This window comes from Osmerus eperlanus, chromosome 6, assembly GCF_963692335.1.
Source record: "Osmerus eperlanus chromosome 6, fOsmEpe2.1, whole genome shotgun sequence".
NCBI classification, from domain to species: domain Eukaryota; kingdom Metazoa; phylum Chordata; class Actinopteri; order Osmeriformes; family Osmeridae; genus Osmerus; species Osmerus eperlanus.
The window spans coordinates 12,498,139-12,515,566 of NC_085023.1; the positions used below are offsets into that span (position 1 = coordinate 12,498,139).

The 17,428-nt window shown below is 38.4% G+C and overlaps 1 protein-coding gene across 3 annotated transcripts in view; it reads right to left on the minus strand.

Annotated features, from left to right (window-relative positions):
• Positions 1 to 17,390, minus strand: part of shtn1 (shootin 1) — a 23,182-nt gene extending 5,792 nt beyond the window's left edge. For all 3 annotated transcript variants that reach the window (XM_062463554.1, XM_062463551.1, XM_062463553.1), the window contains exons 1-13: positions 17,205 to 17,390; positions 15,964 to 16,016; positions 15,095 to 15,155; positions 11,919 to 12,013; positions 7,336 to 7,501; positions 7,011 to 7,108; positions 6,628 to 6,709; positions 5,591 to 5,685; positions 4,955 to 5,101; positions 3,920 to 4,073; positions 3,590 to 3,716; positions 3,277 to 3,359; positions 277 to 383 (exon numbers count right to left, since the gene is read on the minus strand). In XM_062463554.1, coding sequence (XP_062319538.1) covers positions 277 to 383; positions 3,277 to 3,359; positions 3,590 to 3,716; positions 3,920 to 4,073; positions 4,955 to 5,101; positions 5,591 to 5,685; positions 6,628 to 6,709; positions 7,011 to 7,108; positions 7,336 to 7,501; positions 11,919 to 12,013; positions 15,095 to 15,155; positions 15,964 to 16,016; positions 17,205 to 17,262 — 1,326 coding nt within the window. In that variant the 5' untranslated portion in view covers positions 17,263 to 17,390. The remainder of the gene's footprint in view (positions 1 to 276; positions 384 to 3,276; positions 3,360 to 3,589; positions 3,717 to 3,919; positions 4,074 to 4,954; positions 5,102 to 5,590; positions 5,686 to 6,627; positions 6,710 to 7,010; positions 7,109 to 7,335; positions 7,502 to 11,918; positions 12,014 to 15,094; positions 15,156 to 15,963; positions 16,017 to 17,204) is intronic.
• Positions 17,391 to 17,428: the final 38 nt, after the last annotated feature.

Genomic DNA, 17,428 nt, shown 5'->3' on the forward strand with positions numbered 1-17,428 from the left:
AACCTTAAAAAGAGCCAGTGTTTTTCGAAAGGATTTAAAAAAAAAATGTCAATAGAGTAATTTAATAATATTTAATCATTTAATAATCCTGTCTGAACAGATGCTACAGTATTACAGTACAGTCTATTTTAGCACAGAAGAGTGCTGCAGTTGTGCAACAATGGTCCTGACGGGTTTGGTCATTCAGCCATAGTCTTTCATCAGACAGCAGACAGTTTATTGCTCTGAGGACTACTGTGGCGCTGCTATGTGGCCACCAGTGAGAAGACACTGTACCTGTATGGGTCTGGCCCTGTTGGGTGACTGGCCTACAGGACGGAGGGCAACCCCCTTCTTGATTCTCTGCATCATCTCGTTCACCGCCTGCTGCCTGATGTCCGGCTCTGAGACAGACACAGATGGATAGTGAGAGGGACAAGGACAAAAAGGAGCTTGCTATCTCCACCTATTCTATTATAACCAACAATACTCCTGGAGAGGTTATTATAGACAGAACAGTATTCTATTAGAAGGTCCAGATGAACATGAAAGTGTTTAGAAAACTGAGACTCCAGCCATTGCTGCAGTGCTGTTGAGAATTTTGAATAGAGAACCTTCAATTCTTTGCAAGACAGACATTACAAAGACAGTACTTTGTACTTTGTTCCAGTGGGGAAAGTTCAACGTCAAAAGAAACGTAATCTTAAAAAATAGCAGAGCTGTAGTTGACAATCATTCATTCCAAAACTTGTAATTGAAAATTACACAATCAAAAGATTGATAGCAAAAATTTGCCTCTAAACGGTATAAAAATGTGTTTTTATACAACTGTATGCAAAGGTTTGGCTTCCCTTGACAAAAAACATTATTGGCAATTTCTTTCCATCCAAGAATCTGTCTCAAGGGTTGGCAACCCGGGGTTACTTAACCACTTATTATGTGGCTCCCACAATTTTTTTTGATTTGTTATACAATTAATAGTAAGTAGCCTAAAACTTAGGAATCACAAATAGGGTTTTGGAATGCAGCCATAGGGTGCAACAATGAGCATCATGGACCTTTACGAACGTGCAGATTTTGTTGGCCCATCTAACTCTACCAGTGGAGCCTAGCCCAATCTAACATAGACTCAAATTAAGATATTCATCCATTGTTGCTCCCAATGCACCCTAATTTAGTTGAAAAATGAAAAGATGGCTCTTTACATGAAAAAGGTTGCCAACCCCTGTTCTACATTATAGAAAAAAAACTTGCTATGTTCAGTAAAACTTAATGCATGGTTACTTTTTGAGTCATAAATTGAATAAGTTTGGACCCCTAGAGTTCCCAAAGTGTCAGATTCATTTTACAAGGTCTCCGACCTTAGTCAGATCATTAGGCCTGAGGCATGTCAACAATTAGTAAATGTCAGCTAGTGCCAATTTCAAAGCTTTACAAATGCTCTTGACTTCAAACCTTGTGCAAGCACTCAGCCACTATGGGTCCTTTAACCAACTGCGTAAGACTCTGACAATAAAAGTTATTCATGCCCACAATGCAAAGGAAGGTAGAACTACCAAAAGACGACAGCAAAGCGCCGTCAGCTTGCCGTTTCAAGAGCGGGACATGTAATTAAGAGATGGCAGTTTGGGGGAACTGTGGAGGTCAAAATTAGATCAGGAAGACCAAGAAAACTCTAGGAGGGAACCGCTCGTATGCAGGTCAGAAAGGCAAAAACCTGCAGGAAGGTTTAGCAGACTCAGGAATAATGGTGCACCATTCCACTGTGCAGCAATGCTTGCACAAACAAGACCTTCATATCAGCAGAAGAAAACCTCACCTGCGTCCTCAGAATAAAATCCAACATCAGAAGTATGCAACAGATCATCTACAGAAGCTTAATGTATTTAGTAAACAAGTGCTGTGTACTGATGAAGGTCAAATATAACTCTTTGGCCACAACCAGAAAAGGTATGTTTAGAGAAAATAAGGAGCAGCATTTCATGGAAGCATGGGGCGGATCTATCATGCTTTGGAGCTGTGTTGCAGCAAGGGGCATTGCACTGGTGGAGGGAAGAATGGATTCTTCTAAATACCAGCATATTCTGGAAGCAAACATCACAACCTCTACAAAGATAAAGCTGAAAAGAGGATGGCTTCTACAACAAGATAATGATCCTAAACATACAGTACCTAAAAATCCACAATTGACTACTCGAAGGCTACTGCAAGCTGAAAGTTTTTGGAATTGTCATCACAATCCCTTGACTCAAACATATTTCAACATTTGTGGGTAGATCTTAAAAGAGCTGTGCATGCAAGAATATTGCAGAACTAGAAATCTTTTGCCAGGAAGAATGGGCGAAAATTTAAAATACAAAAGTTGAAATACTTTTTGCTGGCTACAAAAAGCATTTGCAAGCTGTGATTATCTGTCAGAGTTAATGTTACTTAATCACAAAGGAGGTTTCCCAAACTTTTTCACACACCACAATGTTTTTGTTGTTGTTCAATTTATGGCATAACAAGTAACTATGCATTAATGTTTGCTGAACATTTAGTTTTTCCATAACCTAGAGAGACTGCATTTACATAATTAGTTTAAAAGAAATACAAAATAATATGCTATTTGTCAAGGGGTAGCCACATTTTGGCATTAAAAAAAACCCATTAAGGGACAGTGTACCAGTAAAAAAAACAATGGTTAAAAACATTTGTATGTTCATAGATCTCATCTGCTCAAACTATTCAAGGTTTTCTTTTGTTCAAGTAAATGGAAGAATGTAACTAAAAATGGAAGAATGGTACTCAAACTGACCTGAGTAGTCAATGCTCAATTCATAAATAATAATCCGACACTGTCCTTGTTGATCTTGATGTGGGCTTTTATATTTGTACAGGAGTACATTTTATTCTAACTTAACTCCAACTGTGAAAAAGGTTATACATTTTTTAAGATGGAATAAAATCAAGCAATATTTAAAAGGCTACACAGAGGAATAACCAAGCACAATATGTATTTTGTTACTTTTAGTAACTTACACATTTAGGTCCACAATGAAATCAACCAACAAAGAGTACCACTTTCTTATGCTGTTCAGCTACTTGATTTGTTATTTTGTAATATTTGTATATTTTGTAATTGAAGTCATGCATAATGACTCCTAACAACAATTTCTGAACAAAAAATGTCCATTCAAATGTTCAGTGTTTAGAGACAAATAATGCCTGACTTTGGATGATTGCTACAACAACTGATGGAGCAAAGGAATTTAGGAAATCGTAAGTTTTGAGAGTTCTAGAAGATCTGAACAGTACCTGGCTTTTTGGAGGAGTCTTGGACCACTAATGGAATGTTGTTACTGTTATCTTTTCTTTTGACGAGCATGGATAGAAGTGCACTGTAAAATGACAGTTAATATGAAGCAAGGCATTCATTTTAGAACATCCCAATTCTTGCTAAGGTTGATTGATAGTTTGATGTAATGTATTTCTTATGGTCCCGAGTTAGCAAAACTCTAAACCAATTTTGTTGTCAGACACTCTGTATGACTTTGGTTCATGCTGTTGATCGAAGAATCGTAATAATATTATGAATGTGTTAAGAGGGCATGGTACATGGACATCTCACCTGAGAGGGTTGGAGGGCAGTTGTGAAATGGGTGGAGGGGGTGGGGGTGGGGGGGGGGGAGGAGGAGGCAAAGCTGAAGCAAGAGGCGGGTTCATCACTGCCTGGAGTTTCTTCTGAAGTTCCTCGACTGATCCATCAAAAAAGAAGGTCTTTCTTTAACTGCTATTGGACACAGAGTGCTTTGAGGGAACAAATACATTTTGTGGTCATAACCGAAACATTTTGACCTACTATTGCTATAACCTTCCTACGCCAGATTAAGAGAAACACGCTATGGTTTATGCTGTTCTTATGTTATGTTCAGTCCTTCAATTCCCAATACTGACTCACCCATATAGCGGAGATCCTTGGCCTCCCCCTCAGCCTTGAAGCACGTCCTCCTGCTCTCGTTCTTCTCCTCCTCCACTAGTTCCAGTTGATGTTGTAATGCCACTACCTCCTTTTGCAGCACGCTGCCTCGAAGCTGCTCCTCCATCACCTTCATCTGGACACACACGCACATCATTTCTTATCATGAGTTTGAATAGTAGTGCTTTTAGGAAGTCCTACCCTTGACGTTGAGAAATAGTGACGGATGTATTATAAATGTAAGTGATGCTCTGGTCAAACTGATACTCATACTGTCAATGACATTCCCATTAAATAAGTGATTTTTTTGCCATCCTTTTTCAAGACAGGCTGAAACACAACTTGGAACATCGCAATGAACCATGCAACTGTGTGTCTTTTCCTAAAAAGAGATTGACCAGGAAGTAAGCTTTTCAAAGCCCCTGCCATAAACAGCTCCTGTGGTGATAATAGCTGATAAGTAGCTTTGGGCTGGTGCCAGTACACATTCTTTTTTCTTTTTTTTCTCAGATAATGTGTTAATTGTTCTTTAAATGGAGGGTCTGGCTCACCTCCACTCCTAGACCCAGAGAGATCACTGATCCCACTCCTGTGTAATTGTTTTCATGAATGTAAGCACGCACAAGAGTGAATGGCACTCGCAATGCTCCTCATCATTATGGATCTAGCAAGTTGCTGCCCAGAGAGCTGGAAGCTGCCATTACTATTCAAAGACCATCTTGCCAGTCAATTGCTATTTTTTCTATTACTGATACATATATCGATCTCAGGGAAAATAGGAAGAATAACAATCTTTAAGTGAAACAATATACATTGTCTCAAACATCTAAGCCAGTGGTTCTCAACCCTAGTCTCAATGACCCCTGTCATGTTTTAGACGTTTCCCTGCTCCAACACACATGATTCAAATGATTAAGTCATTATTTAGCTCAGCAGAAGCCTGATAACGAACATTCATTCAAGGGTGGTTATGAAGGGATTAGGCCCACAGGTTATCACATGTTGCTGGTGTCTGACCTGTTGTTGGTGCTCCAGTGTGTTTCTCTCCAGGGCTTCAGTGAGTCTGCTGACATCACTGAGGGCACACTGCAGGGCCTCACCAGGACTCGTACTCTGCAGCAGGACCTGACTTTGTCTTCTCAGCTTCCTCTGCTCAACCAACATCTATACAGTCATACAAGACACCAGAGCTAGCATCGCCACTATAGGAATCTCCATCTCAATCACAAATACCTTCTGAGGTTGTTCTACCAAATCGCAAAGATGACTTTACTGTACAAGGCTTAACAAAGCTACAACAATAATAAAATAAAAAACTCACAAACATATGTCTTGACTAGTGGCACTATGTGGCTACTTTGTTTTATTAATTCAGTGATTAAATTGCCCAATGTGATTGAACTAATGGCTGTATTTTATAATATAATATAAAAACATTGCAGGCTTTAATATCCAAGCGATGATGAGTCATTAGCATCAACAGGTGGATGATCAGGTGTGTGAAATGGGATTAGACCAACGCCATGTTAATCACAGCTGAGATGGCATGTTGAGCAGACCAAAATATCCATCCAAAGCTGCTAAACCTATTATGGTTACAGACAAAAGTAGAGATATAACAAGAGAGGTGAGAGAAAAAGAGATATGATTTACCTCTCTTGCAAAGTTCTCTGCCTCTGCCCTGAGGTCTTTCTCTAGGTTCAGATTCTCCTGCAAGGATTCATACTCCTCCACTGCGTACAAGGACACTGGGTAGAAATCATTGGTAGCATTTTGTTATGACTTGCAAGCCTACTTAAATCATTTGTATATAAACAACATGAGAACAATAAAAATAAATAAATCAGTATACCTGCTATGAATGATCAGTAAAATATAAGTAAATATATACTCATAGAGAAAATGTCTGAAATGATGGTTAAAACTTCTAACGATGGTAAAAACTTTAACAGGGTTTCAGAACTATAGACGTTGCCTTTAGGAATTCCTTGATTGGCTATTAGTAACTAAACTTAGGGGTTTGTCTAGATGCAGAATATAGAAAACCTATAGAAGGTTTTCTATATACCTCCTTCTAATAAGAAATGTGCTGTCTTAAAAGCAAGCAAACACATCCACCAGCCAGCATTCCATTCAGCCAGTCAAGAGACTTATTAACCCTTGTGCTGCCTTCGGGTCACATGACCCAAAGGTTCATAACGAACCATCGTTGTGTTTACCCAATTTTACCCAATACAAAAACAAATAAAAATAATTTTCTTTTAACCTTCGCAATGTGGGGGGTCTGAGACAGCCCAATGGTTAAAAGAAAATGCTTTACTTTGTTTTTGTATGCGGTAAAGATGTCGCAATACGACGGTGGGTCACAACGACTGATGGGTCAGAATGACCCGAAGATAACACAAGGGTTAATAGTGATTTAGCCAATTTAGGCATTATCTGTGGGAGATATGTGCTTCCAGTCATGAAGTTTCACCCAGCTTTTCCTGCACATGGAGGTAGGTTCAGACTTTGACTCTTCTTTTTATAAAATATAACACCACTCAAGGTTACTGTGCACAAAGAGAGCAGGAGAGTCGGGTCTCTTAATTGCTTAGCGTTGAAGGTGCACACAGATGTCATGCTTGTTTCCAGGGACAAGCGCCAGTGATCGACATGACAATATTCCATCGAAGCAGACCATCGCTGACCTCTGTTGTATTTTTCCAAGTGCTTCTTTTGTCGCACCGTCTCAGCAATCAAAACCGTATTATCATGTCTTTCTTTCTGCAGCTACAATATGGATAAAGACGGAGAGAGAAGGGAGGAACTCAATTCACTGGATTGTGTCATTAATTGATTTGTTACACTAGTAGGATTTAGGCATGATTTAGCTGCAACTGAATTTTAAGATAGTGAAAGCCATTTCATTGTAGGACGTTCTGGATTTACATTCTTTGCACTATACTGACGATAGTTAAACGGCAGTAAATATACCGTGTACAGAATTCTTTCTGTTCTGGAAAATCTATATTTTAAGTCAAGAATCTCAGTTACAAAAATACCATCTTCTCAAAGTTCCATGTAAACTTACATCTTCTCTGAGGTCCTTTAGTTTCTCTCTTGTTCCCTCAAGATTAATGGCCACTTGTTTTTTCTCTTCTAGCGTCAACTTCAATTTATCACTTAGCTCTGGTCCATGAAAATGAAAATACTGTTTCAGTCTTAGAGTGCAGGATATACTGGTTCAATCAAATGAGAACTGGGCATATTCCTTCAATAAAAATCTTACATGAAAATCATATAACCAATAGGATTTATTTTAGTGATGGCCCAGTCTGGGGAATAGTTTTGACAACAGCGTCTACTGGTGTATGCATTTAAAGTACATGCACAGGTGCCAAGATGACACCCAGTACCTGTGATGATGCTTTGGCATTGGGCAGAGGAGCAGGCCTTGCCCCAATCCTCATTTTCTTCTTCCTTCTCTTCATCTTCCAACCTGATCTCAGCAATAGTTTCTGATCCCAGGTGAGAGAGTAATAGCATACTCTTCCTCTTCAGGGAGCGATTCTCTCGTTTCAACTGGTAAGAGAGAAAAAGAAAGCGAGAGACCTTTACATTGAATGATACTACAATTAAAAGTGGTCCTACATGCAAGTAACCTTGGAAGATGAAAGGTAAGGGGCCGTAATCCATGTCCAACAAATATTTTTTTTATATATAAATAAGATATTCTAGTTGTTACACTTAAATCAGATTTAGTTGATGGTTTGTTACACTCAAGGAGACGAGTGGTGTTCTCAAGGGCACCTAAATGCTGTTATGAGACTGGCATCTTTTCAGACTGGTTGCTGCATACCAACTCAGTATGCATGGAATCCACAACGTAGAAACACAAGAATTTATATAACATACTGTATTTTCGGAAAATAAGCCGCATTTTCTATAAACCGCACCCCACCAGAATGGGAGCTTTGTGTTTGTAAATCTGAGTATAAACCGCACTAGAATATATGCCGCACTTGATCCGGGAACAATGATACCAAGCAATGCACGAGTATAGGCGATCTTATATGGAACGCCAACTGTGCCAAAAAGTCTGAATTTTCATTCGTGTACAGACGTTACATTTTAACGTGTACAGACATCAAAACGTGTACAGACGTTAAAAAACGGCCGTGTACAGACGTCAAAATTGACGTATGTACACGTTAAAATGTAACGTCTGTACACAAACGAGAATTCAGACGTTTTGGCACAGTTGGCGTTCCATAATCTTACAGCATGCCATTGTGTAACACACTTCGAAAACAAAATTAAGTGCGTAATGTATGTTTTCTATTGCCTGGGAATTCAGTTAACTCATATTTACCTTTAGACGCGTGAGTTATAAATATTTCCGACGGTCCCCAAAGTAGAAAGTTATTTTTCAGAAACGGTAGCTAGCTAGCTTTAGTTAGCTTCCGGGCTAAGTTAGCTAGCATAATACTCGTAGCAATGCTACTACCATAGCCTTCTCATTAGTACATTTTGAAGCCATACTAAAGCGTTTGTGGCATAGTTTTTGTCCATCGGAAAATATTCAGTTGGAATGTTCAAAATCGCATATGCGACATTATCCCTTACCTACACGCTATATTATATTAACACGGTATAATACGCCGAATGTGGGACGATCACATATGTGCGACGCTACTCCTTAACAGGTTAAATAGCATTCATGAAAAAAGTGTTTCTACCGTTGTTTTTTAAATAAAAATATGCTAGCTGCTTCGAAATATAAACTGCACCACGAGAACATTTTTAAATCGGGGGAAAAAAACCGCTGCTTTATTTCCGAAAAATACGGTACATTTTTATCAGTGCAGACTGTCTCAAGGATATTTTGTATGAATCCTATGAGGAAACAAATCTAACATAATAGGTGATGGTGTGCAGGATATGCCAGATGAAAGGCTGCTCCAATCTCTTCACTCCCCTTAATCACACACTGTACCTGGAAGTAATATCCCAAGGGAAGAAGTGAAAAAGCCATACTCAGGTATGAAATAACATACATCTTATTAGTAGTTGTGACATTGGGGAGAAAAAGCCTAGAATATCTTTGCTTTTAGAGATAATCACAGGGCTCTGAGAAACATGCCTATTTACATGCACCACTCCTGGATGGCACTTTGTGCTGGTATGGTCTCACACGTTCCCTTGTCAGATGCTTGGCAATTTGATGTGTTGCTAAAGCCATTGCTATTGAACTTCCACTATGGAATGTTCCCTTTTTAAAAGTTCTATCATTGAGATTACCATGTGAGTCAATTAAGGGTACTACCACTAAGTGAAGACTGAGCCCCACAGAAAGAAGATGGATGCAAATTATGCATATTTCTTGATGTCATTTCACGAAGAACATGTGTCCGGAGAATAAAGCTGAGAGAAAGCTGAGATATGGAAAAGGAGCGTTTATTAATGATGTCCCGGTCTGAGCAGATTGCAGCAATTCCATTTTCTGATGATGCCCTTCAGAGTGCATCTTTCTTGAAATGCAATCAACAACACATAACGCAGAATCACACTCTTTTGATAATAATCTACAATTGATGAGTGCGAATGAATGAAATTACATACTCAGAGAAATCAGGCCTTGGCTTGTGGACGGACGCTACAGAGGTCACAATTACAAAGTCACGGCCCTCTTATCTTCTTTGATAAAACATCAACACAAGAATGTAACACGTCGCAATTGCTCTCTGATTTGACTGGTTGCAAATAACATCCACCCTCTATCATTGCTTTTTAATTCAAAATGTTCAATAGTATTTTTTCCTCCTTTTTCCTACAGGACTTGGGGCGGCAAAATGACCAACATTGGAAAACAAGGATATTAAACAAAGAAGAAAGGGAGGTAGATTTGTATGTCTTTCTCTTGTAATATCTTCCAAAATATTTTTGTCTGATTTAAATGTAAATGAGCTATGAACCTAAAACATAAGCTATGAATGATAGTGAACAAACAGATCCTTATAGAAATAGCAAGTGGTTATGGTTAAAACACACTCCTACTCAGTATGGCATGTCACGTAACTTGTCACCTTACTAGTTCATCTGTTGTAGCATACAGTACCATATCACATTCAACAAAAGAGAAATGTGAAACACTGGGGACTGTTTTGCATTACACCTAGCAAGGTGAAAAACTGTGCCATATATACTAAATACTGTATGTTTTGTCCCAGAAAGAAGCTAAGGAGCTAAGGTACAGTAGATTGCAATGAAAGTGTGGCTCAAACCAAGAGGTTCCAGAGGCACTGAGGCCCCTGGAGAGAGGCAAACGTGAGTGCTGGTGCAGCTTGATAAAGGGAACCAAGAAAAGACAGAGAAAGAGTGGTTGAAATGAGCATTGCCTAGCATGCTTTTAGTCAGCATGCCCTTAAAGAACCCAAAATGGCCTCTGCCGTATTTGAGAGATGGGGTAAATAGTAAGTCAGTGATGCTCCACTGCTGCCTCTTTCAATTTGTGATCCATTTTAGTGGGTATAAATTATGGCTTGGTACTGCTGTGTTCCTTTTAACAAAGAAACAAAGACATGGTCAATGAATAAAGGGAAGCAAAGTCAGCTTACAAGATGTGATATCTCCATTGTAGATCTGCAACAATTCCACAAATTGATTGTTACTTATCATATATGAGTTTTACAATCTTTATACACCCTTTTGTTTTGTTCCACAGTATGGAATTCAATGTCCACTCCATATAGTAAATTCTTTCTAGACCTTTCTGTCTGTTATTTGCTGTGACCTCAATGTCCACTCCACAAAGCACAATAGAGCACAAACAAAATAACATGATATTCAAGGTTCTCTGCTCTTTTAGTTCATTCAAAGACATATTCCATTTTGAGTCGATTCAATAAAAGCATGTCTGTCATCATAGTGAATGAAAGCTGGAACATTGTGCTTGAGACAAATGCGAACAAAGCTGTGTTTACAAGGCTGGTCTGAGCCATTTAGGAGTTCTATAATGTTGTTTTATGTCTACACCGTGCCACATTTAGAATTGCAAGTAGTAAACTTCATTACATTTTCTACAGGCACTCTCTGGCCTCCACTCCTCATCTTCCTAAACTGATTTGGTTTTCAGCCACACCTCAGCCATATCACAATTCCCAGATTGTAACACAAAACAAATCACTGATACTGTAACTGACAGAGTTGCATCACCACAATTATTTATTTAATCTATGTTTGCAAGAGACACAGACCCCACAGTGTTTTAATATGCTAGAGCGATGAATCAATCTGATCAATTTATTTATATGATATGGGAAAGCAATTCTATGGATTGAAGAGAAACAGGATGAGTCAATATGTGAATGATATATTACATTATGATAGACAATATCGACAAATGATTATTCCTTGTCTATATTGAACAGACTTTAACATTATAATGTAATGAATAGATGCTAATCCAATAGAGACCCGATATGAAATTCTGTTGTAAATTGTGATTACGATTATGTATCTATGTTGACAGAGTAAGAGAATTATAAGAAAGACAAATAGGAAAAGGTAGGAATGAGAGAAATGGGAGGAAAGCAAAAGGGTTGTGAAAGAGGAGAAAGCAGAAGCTGAAAAGCCATGACACACATACACAGACAAATCCCTACTTGCCCACCAGTCCCCCAAGCCGACGCTGCCAGGTGGATCCAGGGGGGCTTTTGTCCGAAAATTGTGTGGGTAATGATTACCGTGATGAGTCCAGCAGTGAGCTGAGAAATCACTCTGCACCAGCCTGCCCATTCCTAATCACAACAAACATTTTGGCAGGCAGTACACCCAAAAAGTGTGCTCTGCATCGCAAGAGTCAGGTGCTGCCATTTTAACTCTAACAAAGTGGACTACAACCGATGGCACATGACACATGAGGGTCATGTTGGTTAAAAAAGGAAACAAAAAAGAAGAAAAAGCATAACAAAATTATATAAATGGTCATTTGACATACCTTGGAGGCCAGCACTTCCACATTTTCTCTGCACGTTCTCTCAATTTCAAGGTTCTCTTGAATAGTGTTTACTTCTTCAATAACCATATGAGACACTGTTAGAGGGAGAAAAAATACATAGAAATATTATACGGTACATTATATTTCATATTCATTCAAAATAATTTATTATATACTGTATATAGCCTGGAACACAAAGTATTGCCTTAATCAACAAATGAGAAAATTGATACAACGTGGCCTGATCTATGGTTTGGATCTAATTGCAACTTTGAATATTATTTTTGCAAAGTGCAGTGACTAATAAAATTGCCTGGTATTCAAAAATTAATGAATGACAAAACTGTACATTTATTTCAACTATATAAGGAATTAAGATTCAAAACAAACACTTATCTGTCACCTGTGGTCTATTATAACTGGGATTTTTCATGACTGCCAGAGTAGTTGCTAAGTATGTACAAATAAAATGATCAAAACAGTATGTATCCAGGGATGTATTGACCATATACGATGATACAAATGAAACTGTAGATGAATTACAGATGGTGGACAAAAATATAAACAACCTGGGGTCCAAACTATAACCCTCATCTATGTAACATGGTAGAGATATTGAAATGGCTGGAGTGTTTGGCTGACACTTGAACTGGATCACTTGTCTTCATTGATAAAGTAACTAGGATGGAACATGGAAGTGTATATAGGCAAAATAACGTCTTGTTTAGAGTGTTTTATACATTGGAATGAACAACAGACAAAGTGGCATTTTGGTGGAATTATCTTTCAGAATTAAATATTACTCCCCACACCCAGTTCAAAATTAAATTATACACACTGCAATTTTCAACTTGACTCAGATATTACAATAAACCCTCTGTCATGTTTTTCATATTTACATTCAGTCAAAATGCCATGTAAAGAAACTCAGTGAATGGGATCCTATGAATGATTGCGTGCATGTGCTCCTTTTAGAGAATATGCTAATTCAGATACAAGACCAATGCTTTCGATTTATTCATCATTCTCTCCTTACAAAAAGCAACATCATATACACTACATTTGCTCTTCATTTTGATACACTGTGGCTGAACACAGACAGACAAGAAGAGTGATTAACCAATAGAAATGTATTCAGACTAAAACGATAATGTTTGAAACTGATGCTTAGTGCATTCCAGTTTTGTTGCTGAACTTGGCTGACCTTAATTCACCTTTCTTCACAATTAAGAAATCAGTTTAATTTCATTGTCTTCATTTCTAGTAATGTGCTTATACTTTATTAGTCTCAATTGTCTACAGACTTCATTACTGTATCACTTATTGACACATATTATTATCTCCTTACATGATCCAGACTGTCCATTCAAATGGACAGTCAAATGTACCTACAAAAAGAAATTCCTAACAAAAGCTTCTTATAAAACTGTCTAGTAGGACAGTCTGGTGAAACCATTAATATTTATGTAATAATGGTCTAAAGATAAAGGGATAGCTATTTTACATATCTGTCTCCTTAAATGAACTTAATGTTGGTAGGCTTATAATAATTATGTGTGTTTTGTCAACAACAAAAAATCGCTGTGCTTTCATCTTCTATCGTTTAAGATTAAAACGTAATTCTGTCTTAATCGATAGTAAAGACACAAATCAAAATAACAGATCTATCTCTTTAATAGGAACAACTGATGTTCTTTTCAAAGACCTTTCAAGAACTGTAAGGTACAAAATATCCCCTTTAGCTAGTTCGTAGAGAAAAAAATATATAATTCAAAGACATGTCACAAGCTTAATGTTCCAAACATTGACATAATTTGAAGCTGTTATCAAAAAACCCTGGCTATAGGAGAACGGGCTTACTGCCACTTAACTAATTAAACATTGTGGTCGAAGGGGAAAAATAGAAATGAATGCCGTTGGTTTGGTATTTTCCTTTTCCAATGACACCTAATTAAAACTTGGTAGGCCTGTGCCTCGCGATATCAAAGTTCCTCTCGCGTCCTCTCCACGTCAGTCATTCAATAGCACTTAGCTGCCAGTTTCATCCCCGGCCTCTCTCTCTTTCCGCTCTTTCACAGACTCTATAATGCCCAGCCACACTCAAAACCAGCAAAGGACGCCTTGAACTAAATGACACGTTAATTATAATTACTGGTAGACATGGTAAATAAACAGCGCTGGAAGTGGAAAGTGTACAAGTGTGTGGCGACGGGGGTTCTTACATGTCAGAATTGGCAGTCTTAATTGTAAGTTTTAGCCTCCCCATCATCACTCCATCTTTTTTCCCACTCCTCTTTTTTCCCCTCCAAGACAGTGATTACCCCTGTGTCGACGTGGCGCATAATGGTATCAGCGCCGCCGACAGAGCAGTGAATTAAATTGTATCTGCAGCCGCACCGAAGCCTTGATGAGGGGGGCAGATGCCTTTGTGGTGTTATCATTATAACACAATGGTCATGTTGTCATCAACCTTGCCATCCCCAATTGAAAAGACGTGATTGTGTGTTGGGGAGCTTTTTCTCCCTCTCTCCCCCCGCCGTTTCGTTGTGAATAGGAGCAATTTTCTAAGAGCCATGAAATCACGTAATAGGTCCTAATATGCAGCTGCTTGGCATTGCGAGGCATCCTCTATTAAAGTGGAAGTCAAACACAATATGTATTTTTGGCTGGAGAACCACTGGCTACATGAGCAAAGGCCAAATTATTCATATAAAATTCCCCACAACTGCCCTGATAAAAGGAAAACTATTTGAACCACCTTTAACATTTTGTATATTGAACATTGTACCCTTATAAGAATTCCACAGTTCAAATAACAGGCCGAGCAGTTTTTCTGCAACATTTTAGTTACGTTAAAAAACAATCTGATATAACTGAGGTACACATTCTATACATCTTATGTGGCCTTAAGAGTCAGTCGTTTGGATTCCACATTGTAAGCAGGTTGGCCTTGGTTGGCCACCTCAGCATGAACAATACAACAAAATAGAAATAGGTGCATGACTGGACAATATGATTTGTCATCAAGGTAGAAATCAAGTTGTCACAGACCTTTAACAACCCGGGTCATATTGAGTATGTTGTAGGGAGGAAAAACATTTAACATAATAACAGCATTAGATATGAGTGTAAAAACTTCAAACAGATGCAAAGACATATTATGAATCAGACCTCACCTCGCTGAAACTCCTTTAGTCTATTGACCGCTTCGTCTCGTTCTATCTGCATGCGTTTGCACTGATAAACCCAAGTGGAAAAAAACAAACGTTAAAATACTTTACCTTGTGGTTTACCTTGACTGACTATGTGACATCACACTCCACTTGAGCTCAACATTAAGATATTTTCTTTGTCAAAATAGCTGAAGTAGCTGTTTTGCTAATAAAACTTTCCAGAGCTAAGTTTTAATCATACATATGTCCACATATCCAGCAGTGAAATAAAAAAGGTGATACCAATCAATTTAGTAATCAATTGTAATTTACTGTATTCCTGAAAAGGATTCCTTTGAAAATATGTTTATAATTATATTGACTTTAAACAAACAATTCTAAAATTACAGATTTATATTTTCATTTTTAGTGGGGGATAGAAGAACGGCTTTTCGAGTGAGAAAACACATTAGTTCAGTACAATAAGTTTGGAAAGCATCATATTCCTAAGACAGTTCATGTTTGTTTTGTCATGCTACAGTAAATTAACTGAACTGAAGAACTATGGGGAAATTCACTGAATTTACCTTCCGGGTGTTGTCTCAAGCCATGTCTGCCATATACAATTATAAGGCCTGCCACAGCACTACAATACAATACAATAACCCCCATCCAACCACCCAGACCCCCTGACCCGCCCCCCCTCCCATCACTCCATATAAAACACACTGTCCCTTTTTTCCATCTATGCACATACGAACATGTTGTAAATGAACATGATCAATTATTTATCCCTATCAAATGTTGATTAGTGGAGTATAAGAACCACCATACAACATGTCCATTAGAAAACAGTAGACTTCTACTAACACCCAGACTTCTAAAACACTCACCTCCATTTCTGCTCTCCCATGCTCCCTCTGAAGGCCCTCGTACTCTTGGATAGCTGTGGGACACAAACAGTACCAGCCAGTCACACTTTGGAGGAAACAACAAGCCCCATATTAAAACCTTTGGAATCTTTACCAGTTCCTTAACTCTAAATACAGAACAGCCACATGGAAAGAATAAGTGACTTGCTCATGACTTAAGTCTAACATGACAATGAATCACACTCTAGTCTCAAAGTACTGCTTGTGCGTTAAAGTAAACAGTTAGCAATGTCTTCCCACAAGGTACATCGACTTTATAATAATGATGTATTGAACGAAGTGGAACATGTCTCCTGGTATGGTAACTGTTGTACAACTGCTCTGATAGAAACAGAAGATTTAGGACACTAAAATAAAGAACATAACCTGGCTGTGACAGAGATGCTCTACTCCAGAGTGAGATTCTGAAGTCATATTTCCATCTGCAAACCAGGTCAAGTACTATTTCCTCTACGGTACAACATTCAGGTCACATGTGCTTACTCACCCCTTTTGCTATACCACACATCGTGTTATAGCTCTCCGTCCCTCCCCCTCTCTCCCACGTGACGTAACTAAAAACACTTGACACAGTGATTCATCCTGTATTTGTTAAGGTTGCAGACTAAGTGCAACATTCATCAGGTTATGAACTGCACAGGTGAATTAAAGGATAAAGTCTGACTTAGTCCAACTCTGCTAGGTCAACACTTGAATGTATATTCTGTGTCGACAACCCCACTTTCATAAGTAGGTTAGCAGCAGTCTTTCTGTAAACAGATGTCTCATATCTCTCGACTGCTAACTATAACACGATTTAATCATTGCCTACACAACCGGATACCATTGGGCAATTTGGCAGAAATTCTAATGGTGGTGGTGAGATGAATGACTGTTCTCTGATGAAGTCAAAATTAAATGTCAATAAATCTCAAAGTACGTCCGGAAACAATCAGCCAAATGAATGACATTTCAAAAAATAAGTTCTCGACAGCGACACATTCTAATGTTGAACTTTGCCCCCAAAATCAATCCCCACATTAGAATGGTCGACTTTACTATTCGGACCTATATGATTCGGACCCAGAGAACGAATTGCCTTCTGTAATTTCGTTAGGCTAATGTTACGTTTTTGTAGCAGGATTGAATCGCAAGTCTTTCGTAGAGACAAATGAACGTATAATTACAAAGCTTTCAGTGACATCGTGGTCTAACACACTCACCGTGATTGGACAGGTCAGCAAATTTCTCCATGTGTTTACGTTCCTCTTCGTGCGCCATTATTGTAAGAAATGAAGTACACTAAATGGGCATTTTAATAATCTGTGCTACACAGTAGGCTACTGTTGCTTCCAACAGGAAATGACACACCTGTACAGGTATTGTCCTTCAGTGCTGTTAATTTTTTACAAAGTAGTGCCAAGTGTCCTTGTAAAGAAAACCCAAG